Below are 16,589 nucleotides of genomic sequence, written 5' to 3' on the forward strand. Positions count from 1 at the left end.
TACCTATAATACTATCAATGTTAATAATGAACTGTTCAGCATACTCCATTATAGAATCATCTTGTAGAACAATATCTATCATGGCCTCACTTTCACCATCCTGAATCATGACCTCAGTGTCAGCTATCACATAGTCCACACCAGCTGTAGCATTTATATCAGTAACAGTAAATCTCACTGTCAAACCACCATAATTACCTCCCTTTCTAACAACTGGTATCTTAGCAACACCTGACTCTTCCAGTACTGAAAATAGAAAATATAAAAGAATATTTACAGCAAACAAATATATATATGTGTTATATCTTGTTTCATACGATAAGCTGTACGTTGAACTACTTTAAATTCAGAAATTATGGCGATGTTTTTATTATTGCAAAAAATGCAACAAGGTTATAATCAAAATAATTTAAACTCGCTTAAACAGCATTTTTCTCAATATTGCAAAAATTGAAATTGCATGCAGTCAAAAATGACAAAATGGCAATGATAAATGCATACAATAATTTCAGAATTTACAGCACCAAAGCCTGATGGTCTATTCTAATTCATCTTTGAAATGTTCATTAATTCAGAGTAATGTGATACAAAGATTGAATTAACATATAGATGGACAAGGTCAGAACAGTACATTAATCACAATAATACTAGGGTCAAGCGTAGGAAGGGTCTTCATTTTAACTTAAAATGTTTTAAAATGTATGACTTGAGGGTGGAAAGCTACACAACAACTTGACTACCTGTAAATGTGTCTTCTTTAAACTCCACAGTTCCTTCAGCATTGTCATTCTTCTCTATAAGTATGGTCTTTACATTGAGGGAGCCAATAGCTGGGGCCATGTCTAATTGTAGTCCATTTATAATGGTATAATTATTGTTACTGCAAAATAAGAAACACAGGTAACAGAGAACTGTAGATAAATATATTGCTCTTTCTTCAATACTTTTCTTTTTCATAACAATCTTTCAACAGCACCATTTTCAAAATCACAGAAAAGGAGAACAAAAACTTAAAATTTGGTTTTTCAAATCATGCAAAACTTAAATGTTGCATTTTAACCCTGATCTACATTTTAATCATGAATAATGAGGGGAATGATATTCAAATGTGTAAATTATATCAAGGAAATAATAAAGTTATAGAGGATACAGGAATATTTTTGGATATTTTTTTCTGTAATTTTAAAAAATGGTTCCTTATTTTATCTGTATCTGTTTGTTCTATTCTATTTGGTATGACCCCTACACACCTTGGTATACTTAGTCTAGCAGAAGTCAGATTGAGATAAAACATCTCTGGACCTTCTGGTAAATCATCCTGTTGTATGGTGATTTCCACATTTCTTTGTTTCTGTTCATGTTCAAAGGTCAATGTCCCTGATGTTCCGTAGAAATCTTTATTGACCTCAGCTGTTCCAGGTGTGGTTGTGTACGTAACCATTACTCTGTTGATCCTACCATACAGACGTAGTATAGGGATACTGACCTGTTTAATAGCAAATAATAATCACTTCTTTATCATAAACTAACATAAGTTTCATAACATTTGGTTAAGGCAAACTAGAGTTTAACTGAATTAATTTCGGGATGTATGTTCGGACAGACAGACCGATAGACAAGGTAACACTTAATGTCCATGGATACCATTAGCCATATATCAATGTTTATTGTTATTAGGAAAATTTTGTGCTGAAGGCAGAGCTTCAAGAGTCTCTGTTACATTTAATCACATTGTTTAGACTCAGGTTGATTTAGAGCTTGGCATGTTTTGCATGTTGCATTGACATTTGTTTTCTTCTTATAGTTGATGTGTTTCCCTTGGTTTGAGTTTGTAACCCGGATTTGTGTTCTCTTAATTGATTTATGATTTTTGAACAGAGGTATAATTCTGTTGCCTTTATTTATGGACACCTATCTATTGTTGAATATCATATATATTTTTGTTAATCATGTCATTTGTTTACTGTATCATTAATGTATACCCCACATCTATTTTTATGTTCAGATTACTAGTATCAATCCAACTTCCCTCTCATTAAAGACAAGCATGCTTTCACAAAATTGTCCAAACAGATTGTAATTAAGATATTGGCAGCCCCCTTAGTTTTCTAACTGTTTCAATATCTTAACATTTTAAAAAAGGTAACTTTGACCTTCAAAATAATGTAAGTATTTATGAAGTCCTACTTTAGTAGTATCCTCTGTAACACTGGTAATTTCAGGTAATGTGAATTCAAACAGTCCATGTGGGTAGTCACTAGCAACATATATAATATCAGATTTAAATGTTCCTGGCTGACTAGATATAGTGGCGCCACCTGTAGCAGAATTAATCTGCAATGTATAGATCCTCCTTATTTCTGCAACTGTGTCATCTTTTGTCTGAAAAATAAAAATACTTAACTAAATATAGATCTTTTGATATGTAATAAAAATGGGAACTATGATGAATTATACAACCATATTATAGAAATTTACTGTAATACTCATACGTTGATTGCTTTTAATTTCTTTCAAATAACCCATCCCTCCTTTATTTTTCGTCACTGTCTGACATTTAGTTATAATTTGAAACTGCTTTGTGGTATATACTAGTTTGCAACCATTACTTAAACAGAATTATACTTAATGGTTAAAATTCATAAATTCATTAACAATATACAAATTAAGAGAAAAAGACAGAGGAAACTCATGTACTCCATATGGAGGGAGACCATGTGTTTTGATAGGTTAAATGCTTCGAGCATGCTAAACATTTTGGCAATCCCTGCCTTTTCAAATCAGATAATGTTGTTTTTCACACAATAGAGCAGTTGAATGTATGTGCTGTAGATATATGATGACAAAATAGTTGCTACATAAAATCATAATAGAATACCTGTAAAGTTATCTTAGCAGTTTGCTGAAGATCCACAAACTGAACAGTTCCCTCAACTTGCATGAAAGCCTCTAGATCTCTTGGAGTAATCACCCATGTGACAGCTATATTGCCATAGATACCGGCTCCTCTAGTCAGAACAATCTCTACTTGGCCATTGTATGTAGAACTGGACTCTCCTGGTTCCCCAATATAGACAGTGTTATAGTCTGGTAAAATCCTGACTGTACCAGCTGATCCAAGGTCAGGAAGTAGGACAACTGAAGCATCCCCTCTGATGTGAGAGATATCAGCATTATTATCAGCTGATATCAAGGAGACTCTAAATCTCTCCTCACCTTCTAGTATATTGTCCATCTTAGTCTTAAGAGTGATGCTTTCAATAACATCTCCCTGCATAAAAAAACCCATACATATTTATACTTAGTTTAGTCCTGTAAGGCAGAGACTACCACCTTTTAAACTCATCTATGCAATAGTTTATTATAAAAGTTAGAATGACACGCTCATATATTATTGTATTTTGTAATTATTCAAGGAATTTGATCTTGATGGTGGATCTCTCATTTGACACTTTTCTACTTTGAAAAGAAAATTTAGGAATATAGATGACTTTTGAATTTTTGGGTCCTTGAGTCACTGTCTCATCCCCTTTACTCCCTTTGTAGAAGTTAAAAAAAATAACTTACAGCAGAATGCATTGAGTTTGTAGGTAAAGGTAGAATCTTTGGTTAGCTTGGTTGTTAGCTGAACAATGAAGTCATTATAAGATTAGGAATACTACCCTCCTTTAAGAGCTGTCTAGTCCTACAGACAATAATTGGTTATCTGTCTGACTAGTCTACTCTTAAAGGGGTGTAGTTTTCTCAACCTAATAATGACTTCATGGTTCAGGTAGCAAGCAAGCTAACCAAAGATATTACCTTTACCTACACACTCAATGCATTCTGTTGTAATGGTGTTTCTAACTGATTGCCTATAATTGCTTACATCCACTTTATTTGAAATTTGTTAAATAGTTGTCTCATTGACAATCCTACCTCATCTCCTTGTTTTTATATTAAGACAGTGGCTTTAAGCTTATGAAAGTTTACCTGAGCAAAGACAACAGTTCCAGCTATAGGTTCGATGAAATCATTAACAGCTTCAGCATTAAGTCTCCATTGTACATTAACTACACCTTCCATCCCTTGTATTCTCTCTATATCTAACGTTACTTCTCCATTAGGATCATTTACACTAGTAGACTCCTTCACCGATACCTTTAAATAAAAAAAAAATATCAAATTGAAATGCACGATGATGAAAACAAAGCTTGCATTATGCAGTAGAAACTCTTTTAGAGACACAAGACACAACTGGTCTTTCTGACTCCTTAAATTGGTTTCCAGATAATGTGTATCTCTTGCCATGGTCAACTGTACCATTTCTTTTTTATCAAAACAAGGGAAGATGGAAGGCTTATATTTTTATACTGACATGGACTGTACACATTCAGTATAAAAATTGTTTAAAATTAAACAATTAATCTGACAATTTACTAAAATTGAAAATGAAAATGGGGAATGTGCCAAAGAGACAACAACCTGATTAAAGGCAGTAGACAACAGATGAAATGCCTTACTTGACAATTTTAGCCTTAGAAGGTTGTCAGCTGATTCTGGTAATTACATTTTCCTAAATAAGAAATCCGGTATAAGTATATTGAATTAGCAAGCCAATATGAATGCTGTAAATTCAAAAATTATCGCGAGCATTTATTATTGCGATATTGAAATTATAGACAAAATTTGATATAAGTTTTTGCAATTTAGAGAAAAGTCCTGTTTAATACATGTTAACCATTTCAAAATGCAGGTTTAATTTATTGTGATTATAACTCTCGCATTTTTCGCAATAATGAAAACTTCTGAATTTACAGTACTGTGCTTTTCATGAGTGTGTATAGCACAAATTTTCTTTTCTTCTACCACTTACAAAGGTTGTTTAACATTCACATAACTGCAATAAAGTAATATGACCTCACCTGATTCTGAACAAATCTAAACAATCCATTAGGAGAATCATTTTTCAGAATGGCTATCCTCACTCTGGTTTTTGGACCTAAGGTAGAGCCTCCTGTCACTGTTAAGAGTTTGATATCAAAGGTCTAGAAAAAAACGAAAATAACAGCTTTTATAGTCAATTTCTAAAATTTGGTCTTCATATCAAGGCAACTCTCAGAGATAATAAATATTAATTTTAGGTAAAGAAATAAATTGTTGAAATAAAGACTGATTAATGAACTATTCTAACATGACGTCCTTCAAACGCTTTGAGTACACACCCGTGGTAAAATATGAATATATTGGATTGGCTGTTCCGATCGTACTCCCACGTCATATGTTTTTTTTATGAATGAAGTACCCGACGTCATAGAATGATGACGTTATAATTTAAGCATTTTACGGGAAAAATACACGCTTATGATACCGAAAATCATCACAACAAGGAAACGTAAACAAACGATGCTAAATTGTGGTATAAGCCCATTTTTTTCATATACATAGAAAACATATAAGTAAGAATATCATTAAAATTCATCCAAATCTATCTAAATATGTTTTGTGAATAGTTTGAGCATGTCACTTATTCTGTTTGCTCCGTTCTTTTACGCCAATCTAAAAGTGCGTTAATTCATGGGAACGGCAAATAATGGCCTCCATCTAGAGCGCTTCGATAAAAAAAAAATGCCGTATTTGTCCTATTAGAATCGAAATAATTCATGGGGGCTTGAATATATCTAGATTTTACCACGGGTTGTCCCTTTATGCCGATATTTTACCCCTCGCTATCGCTCAGGGTAAAATATTTGTCATAAAGGGCCAGCCCGTGGTAAAATTACGATATATTCAAGCCCCCATGAATTATTTCTTAAATGCAGCATTCAAAGCCATAAGTAAAGATATCTTGATATATCAGAAGAATTGCAATCTTAATTTCAGTACCTCCATTTCTTCTGCTATGGTGTCATCAAGTATTGTTATAGTTATCTGCCCTGATTCTTCTCCATCCATTAGAGTTACACTACCACTAGGTGGCTGGAAGTCAGAAAATGAAGCCTCCTTGGTTTCAGCTTCCCATGACACAGTCACAGTACCCAGTAGACCAATAGTCCTCTTGACCTTCAGTGATATAGTACTGTTTTTACCATATTCTTCATAAGTGTCAATTCTTCCTTCAATATTCTGTAAATAACATAATATTGTGAAGAAACCCTAGGCCTGATACATATTAGTCAAAATCAAAATGAGTGCTATTGAAATGGTAATAAATTTTTAACAACAAAACCTGTTTCCTATTATTGGGACCTTATTGAAACTACTCTTTTTTTCTATTTGAGGATAAAGTGATCTGAGAAGTTATATATAATAAACCCATGAAATATTTTTAACAAGAGGCTGTCACAACGACAGCAAACCAGATTAATTAGCATTTATTTGTGTCCTGGCAATATCACAAGAACCATTACTGATGATCGGTGAAAGTGAAAATTGTCAATATCAAATTTGACCTCTATTTTGTCATCAGTATCAACATATTAAAATTTGATAAGCTTAGATTGAATTGTTCGTGAGTAAATGCAACAACGTGAATGGAAACACCATTTTACAATCTTTCAAGAACCATAACACCTGAACGGTAAAAGTCAAAATCGTCATTATTGAACTTGACTTCTTTTTTGTCATCAGTAACAACATATTAAAATTTGAAAAGCTTTGGTTGAATGGTTCATGAGAAATTGGACGGACACAACTGGAAACACCATTTTTCAATCTTTCAAGAACCATAACTCCTGAACGGTAAAAGTCAAAATCGTCATTATAGAACTTGACTTCCATTTTATCACCAGTAACAACATATTAAAATTTGGGAAGCTTTGGTAGACCTGTTCATGCGTAAATGCACGGACACAACTGGAAACGCCATTTTACGATCTTTCAAGAACCATAACTACTGAACGGTAAAAGTCAAAATCATCATTATTAATCTTGACCTCTATTTTGTCATAAGTAACAACATAATAGAATTTAAAAAGCTTTGGTTGAATGGTTCATGAGAAAATGCATGGACACGACTGGAAACACCATTTTTCAATCTTTCAAGAACCATAACTCCTGAACGGTAAAAGTCAAAATCGTCATTATAGAACTTGACCTCCATTTTATCACCAGTAACAACATATTAAAATTTGGGAAGCTTTGGTAGAACAGTTCATGCGTAAATGCACAGACACGACTGGAAACGCCTTTTTTCAATCTTTCAAGAACCATAACTCCTGAACGGTAAAAGTCAAAATCGCCATTATTGAACTTGACCTTCATTTAGTTGTCAGTAACAACATATTAAAATTTTAAAAGCTTTGGTTGAATGGTTCATGAGTTAATGCACGGACAACATTTGATTGCCGCCCGCCCGCCCGCCGAGCATCCCCAAATCAATAACCGACATTTTTGTCACAAAAATCCTGTTAAAAACAGATATTGTTGCTCGTAATCTCTTAAAATAACTTATACATCTGACTTTTTAAACTGATGGCAAGAGCTATGCTACAAACTTACAGTAGTAACATCAAATTCCACCGATCCTCTTGCATTGTCATTCTCTGTTATAGTAATGGTAATAATATTCCCAGGGACTTTGACACTAGGTTCAGCACCAGCTGGTGGGGTCATCCCCATTACTGCTACACCAGTGATGTTCACAATAAATGATTCATCTGCTTCAGGAATATCATCCTAAAACAGAAATTATGTATGTAAATACCCTAGAAATCCATAGAACAATTCTATAGTCTAGGTCCAGTTGACAGTGGCTGCTTAGGCTTACTGGATAAAGCTCTATAGTTACTTTTTAACACTTAAACACTTTTTATATATTGGAAAAACTTAAAAGCAAATTATTACATCGATGAATAACCGAGAAAAACGTGGAGAGAATTTTCAACTAGGTTACTCATGTGTAAAATGATGCAAGTGTTTGGTAAATAGGAAATTGTTGAGTGATGAATCTGAAAACATATCACACAGTATAGCGTATTTATATCAACCCTGAAACTAATTTTCAGAAATCCTTGTTATGTAGTTCCTTAGGAAGATAGGATGAAAAATATTCATGGGACAGATGGACTGACTGAAGGATAGACAGACAGACAGACTGATGTATGGACAGATAGAGGTTAAACAGTTTACCCCCTTTTTTTAAAGCAGGGGTTTAATATAACACCTACCTGTTTAATAACTAGCTGTACTGGTACCCTGGTTACATTCTCTTGCATAATTACAGTGTTAATACTGGCTACATAGTCTTCACCTGATACTGCTCTTCTGTCAACAGAGTAACCAGTTGCTATCCCTGTCCTGTAATGGAATTATCTCCCTTATTCAAAATGCTCACACATAAATTAATTATATTGTACTTCATTTTTGTTGAAGTTCTGGTTTTCATAATATTTGACCTTTGACAAATCATAAATGAAAGTCTGTCAGATTTAAACAAAGCTCTTTTACTGTAATTGTAATTCAAAAACATTTCTTTCATAAATATGACCTAAACAGTCATGAATTTTCTTAACGTTATTTTCTTCAGGTGGGCAGTCACTATATAAACGTACTGGAAAGAAACTTGAAGTTGACCCATCATGCCTTGCTGCCTAGTGATGTGTACTTCCTGTGTCAGGTCAGTACCATCAGGTTCTGGTAAGGTAACTGACTCTCTTTCCCACAGAACTACACCATATGGAGAATCATTAGCTTGTACAATTATCTTGGCTACATTGTTTTTTCCTGAAATAAAACACTTATTCAGATGTTGTTACAATGTATTATAGGACACAACTAGCAAAAATAGAATGGTAAAAACACATATATAATATAATTAGGAGATAAATGTAGTGTATTTGAAGCTTGGCCTTCGTAAAACGTAGATTTTACTGTCGCAAATTGAGTTTACCTAGCGACGCGGAGCGGAGATAGGTAAACGGATATTTGCGACAGTAAAATCAAGTTTTACGAAGGCCAAGCTTAAAATACAATACAATTATCTCCATTCTAATGCCACATATTAAAATAAATGTCATTTAATAAATATTTTGGCTTAAAAATGGCATAAATGAAAAAGTCTGTGAAACTGTTGCATGGTCTTTAGCATCTAAACAATGTGACGTCATGTGTTTACTCTGAATGTCAAACATGAATACTAAACGTATTTTTACTTTTCGTACGCTTCAGAATGGTTTCAATATACGGTAGACTAAAAGAAGATTTTGAGGCTCAAAATGTGAATATCTTGTTTATTTTTTGAGAAATTACATATCCAAAAAAAAACAGAATTCAAAATGGTGGCTTTCTTAGTTATGGACTGGTAGAACGTGGAATCTGACCCCTCAAAATATCTATCAACGTCCAATGAAAATTATCGTTACAAACAAATTGCATTAGAATGTAATATAACTACAACATCCTTGGCATAGTGGTATAAGAAGATCATCTACTGCAATCATTGAGGTTGAGTTTATAAACTTGTATATTGCTTGAGTGTTTGCAACCAATCTTAAATTGACTAGATGAGGTATTTTCCAGCTCCAACAGCTGCCTCCACAAATGTTATTTGGCCTCAACGATATAGCCAAGTTTATATGAAACATGTAATGTTTTATTATTTTTTTTATACACATATGTGCACTATACTAGAATTTTACATTAATTTGAAATTTATATTATGAAATAGCACTTTAATCTACATGATGTCCATTTTAACAATGTCCATTTCAGATGCATGCTTTTTGGCAAGTTCTCTGTAAATAGTACATATTCTCTCTGGACAATTTAAACAAAACAGAAATGAAACAAAAATATTATGTTAAGAATGTTACATGTGACTGAAAATTTCAAAATTACCTTGTCTGGTAACTCACAATTTTAACAGGAGTGTGTTTAAACGTCTTCTTGACATAATTAGGGTTTTATAATACTTTTTTATTTGATGTCATTAAGCTTACCAATAACAGCTCCACTTGTAGGATCTGTGGAACCTGATTCTATGATCTCTGTTAGACGTATATAACTTATCTCTGGTAATTCTGCTAGGTTGTCATTCAGAATAGTAATTCTTATATTGGCAACTGAATATCCATTTGGAAACTCAATCTATAAAATAAGTATGTAACAAATAAAAAATCATGCGAATACTAGATAAGCGATAAAGTCTTGCAAAACAAGAATGTGTCCATTATACACGGATGCCCCACTCGCACTATCATTTCCTATATTCATTGGACAGTGAAATTGGGGTCAAAACTTTAATTTTGAATTATAATTAGAAAGATCATATCATAGGGAACATGTGTACTAAGTTTCAAGTTGATGTAACTTTAAATTCATCAAAAACTACCTGGACCAAAAACTTTAACCTGAACTTCTTGCTATCATTTTCTATTTTCAGTGGACCATGAAATTGGGGTCAAAAATATAATGTGGCATTAAAATTAGAAAGATCATATCATTGGGAACATGTGTACTAAGTTTCAAGTTGATTGGACTTCAACTTCTTCAAAAATACCTTGACCAAAAACTTTAACCTGAAGTGAACGGAAGCACAGACGGACGAACGGACGCACAGAAGAACGAACGGAGGCACAGACCAGAAAACTTAATGCCCCTCTACTATCGTAGGTGGGGCATAAAAAGCATTAAAGTCTTCTTTATTGATAATTACAGATATTTTCCAATTGAAGTATCTACAATCTATTTATGTTTTCCTTGATTGTGACATTACCCTAATGAGACTAAATTCACCAAGTTGAAGTTTGATAGCCTGACCGGTTTCGGTCCATAAAGGACCTTCATCAGAGGCAGAATGGTGGATTAATGTTTGCACCCTATTTATATAGATATGGTAACCGGCGGTTGAGTCAACCGGCGGTTGGGTTAACCGGCGGTTGAGTTAACCGGCGGTTGGGTTAACCGGCAGTTGAGTTAACCGGCGGTTGCGTTAACCGGCGGTTGCGTTAACCGGCGGTTGCGTTAACCGCCGGTTGAGTTAACCGGCGGTTGAGTTTACTGGCAGTTGAGTTAACTGGTAAAAAAAATCCCAATGGGATTTTCCATGGTTACAATTATCTATATTTAGCTAATGTTCATGTTACAGTAAACTTTTTGACATGTTACGGTAAACATTTTTACACTATACGGTAAACATGTGACCTGATGATATAACCATATTTGGGCTTTAGCATTGGATAAAGGGTGTTTTAATAATTTAAGAAGTACATAGTAATCATTTAGTCTTGATCTTTGGCTTATGATCTTAATATTTGGCTTATGATACACCTAAATATCAAGTCTAATAATAGTATTTCATGGTAGTCATGCAGTCTTGACGTTTTAGCTTGTGATACACCAAAACATCAAGTCAAAACTATTACACCCCCTAACCAAACAAAATTTGGTTCAGGGGGGGTTCTTATTGAGAATGCTTCATTTAAGCCTTTAGTACTCCTTTCAAGATCAAAGGTAGATGAATATTAATCCTCAGTGTTAGAAAGTTTTCAACACCTTAAGTTTGTAATGCAGGTATTACATATATACATCAATTTCAGGTAATCGCTAGGCTTACGCTTAGAGGTCCTATGCCAGTGAAAAATCAATAGGCAATATAGGAAAGGTGTACTGACATAAGTAGTCTCTAAACACATTAGCTCCCGCAACCGCCGGTTAACTCAACCGCCGGTTAACTCAACCGCCGGTTACCATATCTATATAAATAGGGTGCAAACATTAATCCACCATTCTGCCTCTGATGAAGGTCCTTTATGGACCGAAACCGGTCAGGCTATCAAACATCACCAGGCGCTGTTAATTATGTGTATTGGTATATACTATATTTTTATGCTTTTACATTTTTCTCACTGATACACATAGTTAATATGGCTTCTACTAACGAAAGCTCCATGGAGCTAATGTGTTTAGAGACTACTTATGTCAGTACACCTTTCCTATATTGCCTAAATTCACCAAGTTGAACTGATGTGAACAAAATGACAGGTGCTGTGTATGAAGCAGGATCTGCTAACCATTCCAGAGCATCTCAGATCACCAATGTATTTTGATGGGGTTCATGTTGCTCAGTTTTTGTTTTGCTATGTAGTCTTTTGAGGATTTCTGTGTCTTTTTGTCATTTTTTTTCTAGCAGTATTGTCATTAAACTCAGAATTTTTAATGGCCCCTTTCCATCTTCAATCTCTTTTTTACCACAGTTCTAATAATTTTTCTAAAATACTTCAGCTTAAAATCATTTCACTCAAATGTAGCATTGTAAATAATCTGTCTTATAAAACACTTACTGTTCCCTCTAAAGGAGTTAGATCTGACAGTCCATTTTGGTCCCCTGTTATAGACCATCTGACCACCACTCTACCAAAGAAGCCATGTTTTCTCACGACCTTGACCTCTACTGTATTGTCTTTGTCATCCTCCTCTATAACTAATTTCTCCAGTGATTCCTAAAACAAGAGAAAATATATACCTATTCTTACACGCTTCAGCTCATCTTGTCAAACAGCTGGTTTCAAGTATGAAGCTTTTCTGTTCAAAAGTTTTTGATAACAGTTATTTAGTTTCAATGGTTAATATTCAAACTTGATCTTTTCAGAGAGAATAACTATCATGATTATTAAGGTTAAGTGACCAGTATATGTAAAGTTTTTCAAATAATTTATACTCTTGCCCCACAAAAAAAGAATGATTTATTTTTCATACTGTACCAATAACATAACAAGCAAAACTATAGAAAAGTTACAATCATAAAGGTTTTTTTATGACTAAAAATGATCGTCAGCATATTACAAAAAATAAATTGTTAGGGTTCCAGGGAACCCTGTGTCTCGGCTACTTTTGCTGTTAATTGCAGACTCAACAAAACTGAGGGAACAAATTAATAAAAATATTCCTCTCTATACTATCTTTTTATTGTAAGAAGCTTCTGTCAAATTTTGGTAAAAATCCTGAATAGTTTATGAATCTAATAAATATTTTAAAACTTAAACTGCAGACTGTATGTAATGTTTACTGGGAGAAAAACTAAGTCCATTTATAAGTAAAATATGGAAAAACTGGAACACAGTTTTAACATAATTTCCTTCCAGATACTAGCTTTTAATTATAAACAAGCTATAATGAGACTGTCCAAGTTTGGTTCAAATCCAAAATAGTTTAAGAAAGTTATTAAATTTAAAAAACTTTAACTACTGAGTGAATATTTGTGAACACCAATGCCCCTGCCCCTGCCCACAATGATGCTGACGGAATGTAGGATCCCTATGTCTTGCTTTTTCGACAAAAGTTGAAGGCTAACAAAAATCATTTGCTCTATTAACATTAAAATGCATAGTCCTTCCCAAAACAAGTTAATTTTCGTAGCATATGTGCTTTATTAATTAATTCAAATACCTGAGGAAATTCTATAATTCCATTAGCATTGTCATTGGACAAGATATTGACTGTAATCATATTGTGTGGACCTATCTCAGCGCCACCTGTGGGGTTGCTAAGGGTTACATAGAATGTCTCTGTTTCCTCTGGCTGGTCATCCTGTATGATGGCAACAGACGAATGTAAAGTCTTCTGACCAAGTTCAAAGGTCATTGTGATTGTTCTGAAAGGAATGATATGGATCACTTTAATTTCTCAGTGTTCAAAAGAGAATTTTTAAAGTACATGGTTATCATGATAAGACAAAATAAAATCAAAATAAGAGAATATAATTCTGTAATAAAATATAGGGTAAAATCTAAAATCTGAATACAAATATGTTCCCCCTTTTAATCACAAAATATCTGATCCGCCAATTTGAAAGTAAGTAATCCAAACGCTGGACTTACTATGGTTTGATAAACTTTTAAGATACGAAATTCAAAACTTGATTGGAAATTTAAAAAAAGTGTAACATTAATAACTGTATCTTACCTCGGGGAGAAGTCACTGTCTTTTATTTTCACAAATTGATAAACAGTGGTGTTTTCTGTAGATCCTATGCCACCTACAGTCATAACAGCCAGAGCACCAGTTGTCTGTGGTATCAGTATAGGAAACATTGTATTCGCAGGGGGACCAGTCCATACTGATTTAAATTTTTTATCGTGAATGTCCCAGGAAAATATCTCAGAATTTCCTATGCTGTTTGAAACTACCAAATAGGCTGAAATTCAGAAATCAAATACTATGACAATTAAATTTGGTCTGAGTTAACCATACAATTAATATCTAAGGTACATTTTATTGTAGAAGACATTTAAAAGACCAAAAATAGTAGGATAAACAGTTTGCTTTTTTTTTCTGTTTATATATATCTTAAAAAAAATACTTGGCTGAACACAAAGTGAAGCTTTTTTGCTTCTTCTTAGTGCTCACTTACCAAAAGAATCATATTGTGGCTCATAGCTGATAATTAAGGATATCAAAGTGTAGAAAATCTGATAATCTCTACATAGTCCTACCTGTGTCATCTGAGCCAATAAAAGTTGATGTTGTTTCTACACGATATGTGTCTAAATCACTATGCTTAAAAAACATCTGTGTTGTGGAATCCCATCTATAGACCCAGGATTTCTGGGGACTGTTGACTGAGTCCCCTCTGTTGTTAGCAAATACCAATATATTAAGAGACTGTATGAGTAGGTGTGTGACATCTACAGCTCCCTCAGTCCTGATTCGCTGATGCTCAGAAAATTTATTATCTGCATTTAATTTATATATGACTGAGCTGAAACACAGAAAATGATATATAACAGTGTTGACTGATCAAAAACTTTTGAAGTATATCTAAACAATAATTGTGACTTTAAAGTTATAAGAAAGCTATTGATCATTTGATTTCAGTATGATTAAATTTGCATTTTAAAAAATGTAACTCAATGGACAAATCAATGTTAATTCGAAGAACTAAGGCTTACAAAATCTCAAGAGGGTGGTAAAGGGGGTGCTTGCACGAAAAAAACGTGAATAGCCATAATTTCATGTTGAACGTGAAATAATTCTGTAATGAACATTGCACGAAAAATAAACACTTTTATGTGAACCTTTTTTGAATGAGTCACTGTCTTCTTGTATATATTAACTCTTTGATTTACTTGATATTCCAGATTTAGTATACACATTTATGATATAATTGATTTACGGCTTTTAAAAAAGTATTTCTTAACGATCCCTGCCAAGTGTTTGAATTTTATTTGAAAAATACCTAGCACGCAAAATAAGACTTTGAAAATCATGATGCACGTAAAATTAAATATGCAGAACACGTTGAACAAGGCACCCGTCTTGCACGACTGAACGTCAAATAAAAAAGTAAAAACACGTTGAACGTGAAATAAAAAACGGCGATCACGTTGCACAAAATAACCCTTTACCACCCTCTTTCAAGTTTACTACCTAAAACAGTTCCATTTTTTATTTATTTCTTTTCATTCCAGGTAACACAAATATATATTTAAGACTTACTCAACAATGTATGTAGTTTGAACAGAATTATAATTATTAGCCACTGCCATATAAACAACTCCCTCCATCTCAAATACAGCTACTGCTTCAGCACCCTGATTGTCTAGAGATTGCCATGCTGCAAAGGTGAACATTCCTATAGACTGGTCCCATCTGTAAATGTCTATAGGTACCAGTGTGTTACCATTGTTATCCTTGGAGTTAGCAAATACCAGAAAGTTATCTGTTCCTGATGTGAAAGATTTAACATCTCTTGCTCCTGATGTTGGTAAATCTTGTATCTGCAGGGTAGAAAAGGCAAATATTCTACACAACAACTACAGCAATCGTCAATATGAATAACAATTACACTTTAATGGTGAGATCAGTTGGTTAATTGTGTTTTGTGTTGTGTCTGTCCAGTGGATAATATTTCATGCATATTGAGGATGAAAACAATAAATACAATAAGTGTTTTTTTTACAATAAAGGTTGAAACAATTTGACTGTCACTATAAAACAGTGGTAAACATTAGAAAAGAATAATACCAAACATTTTATTTCTCTAAAGAAACAAAGAATAATTGAACTGAAATTATCGAAAATTAATGAATATATGTTGCAAGCTCACGTATGTGTGAAACTTTCATCTCCAATTCATTTGTTAATCTTGTAATTTCATTGTGTAAAATGATAATCTAAATAAATTAGTAATATAGATATTTACCACTAGTAAGGTTCCATCAGTGTTAACTTTGTAAATCCTTGACTTGCTCTGGTACCTTCGTACATTTCCTGTGTTACTGATGGCCAGGTAGGTGCTGCCACCTATACTGAATGAGACAGCTGCAGAGGCTATATCTGTTTCTATTGTCTGAAATTAAACAATGTAAATTATTTAAAAACTATATGATCATCATTCTAAGATGTAAGCTGAGAAACTTCCTAGAGTTGAAAGATCATACATGGATAATCTGTTTATTGCTATTTTCCAAAGAAATATGAATGACTTTGGTTTAGGATTTCTTTGTGTTGTTGGTCTTTTGGACAGAGAAAAAAGCTTGATTAGGGAAATTATCACTAAAAAGGTTAAACTTAAATTTAAGAAATACAATCATCTATTCTAGTATAGTTACTCTTTCATTTGGAAGTAAACAAAAGTACTACTACGGTAACTCCTTAAATCATCTAAACTC

At 33.4% G+C, this 16,589-nt stretch overlaps 1 protein-coding gene across 1 annotated transcript in view; it reads right to left on the reverse strand.

Annotated features, from left to right (window-relative positions):
• Positions 1-16,589, reverse strand: part of LOC134716562 (adhesion G-protein coupled receptor V1-like) — a 107,400-nt gene that overhangs the window by 32,275 nt on the left and 58,536 nt on the right. Inside the window, exons 52-69 of the mRNA XM_063579573.1 lie at positions 16,121-16,267; positions 15,415-15,695; positions 14,412-14,677; positions 13,882-14,113; positions 13,366-13,570; positions 12,261-12,419; positions 9,918-10,065; positions 8,532-8,703; positions 8,148-8,277; positions 7,480-7,656; positions 5,866-6,105; positions 4,905-5,027; positions 3,973-4,140; positions 2,879-3,271; positions 2,188-2,382; positions 1,251-1,486; positions 741-880; positions 4-246 (exon numbers count right to left, since the gene is read on the reverse strand). Of these exons, the coding sequence (XP_063435643.1) occupies positions 4-246; positions 741-880; positions 1,251-1,486; positions 2,188-2,382; positions 2,879-3,271; positions 3,973-4,140; positions 4,905-5,027; positions 5,866-6,105; positions 7,480-7,656; positions 8,148-8,277; positions 8,532-8,703; positions 9,918-10,065; positions 12,261-12,419; positions 13,366-13,570; positions 13,882-14,113; positions 14,412-14,677; positions 15,415-15,695; positions 16,121-16,267 (3,655 nt within the window). The remainder of the gene's footprint in view (positions 1-3; positions 247-740; positions 881-1,250; positions 1,487-2,187; positions 2,383-2,878; positions 3,272-3,972; positions 4,141-4,904; positions 5,028-5,865; positions 6,106-7,479; positions 7,657-8,147; positions 8,278-8,531; positions 8,704-9,917; positions 10,066-12,260; positions 12,420-13,365; positions 13,571-13,881; positions 14,114-14,411; positions 14,678-15,414; positions 15,696-16,120; positions 16,268-16,589) is intronic.

Source organism: Mytilus trossulus, chromosome 4 (genome assembly GCF_036588685.1).
Source record: "Mytilus trossulus isolate FHL-02 chromosome 4, PNRI_Mtr1.1.1.hap1, whole genome shotgun sequence".
Classification (NCBI taxonomy): Eukaryota; Metazoa; Mollusca; class Bivalvia; order Mytilida; family Mytilidae; genus Mytilus; species Mytilus trossulus.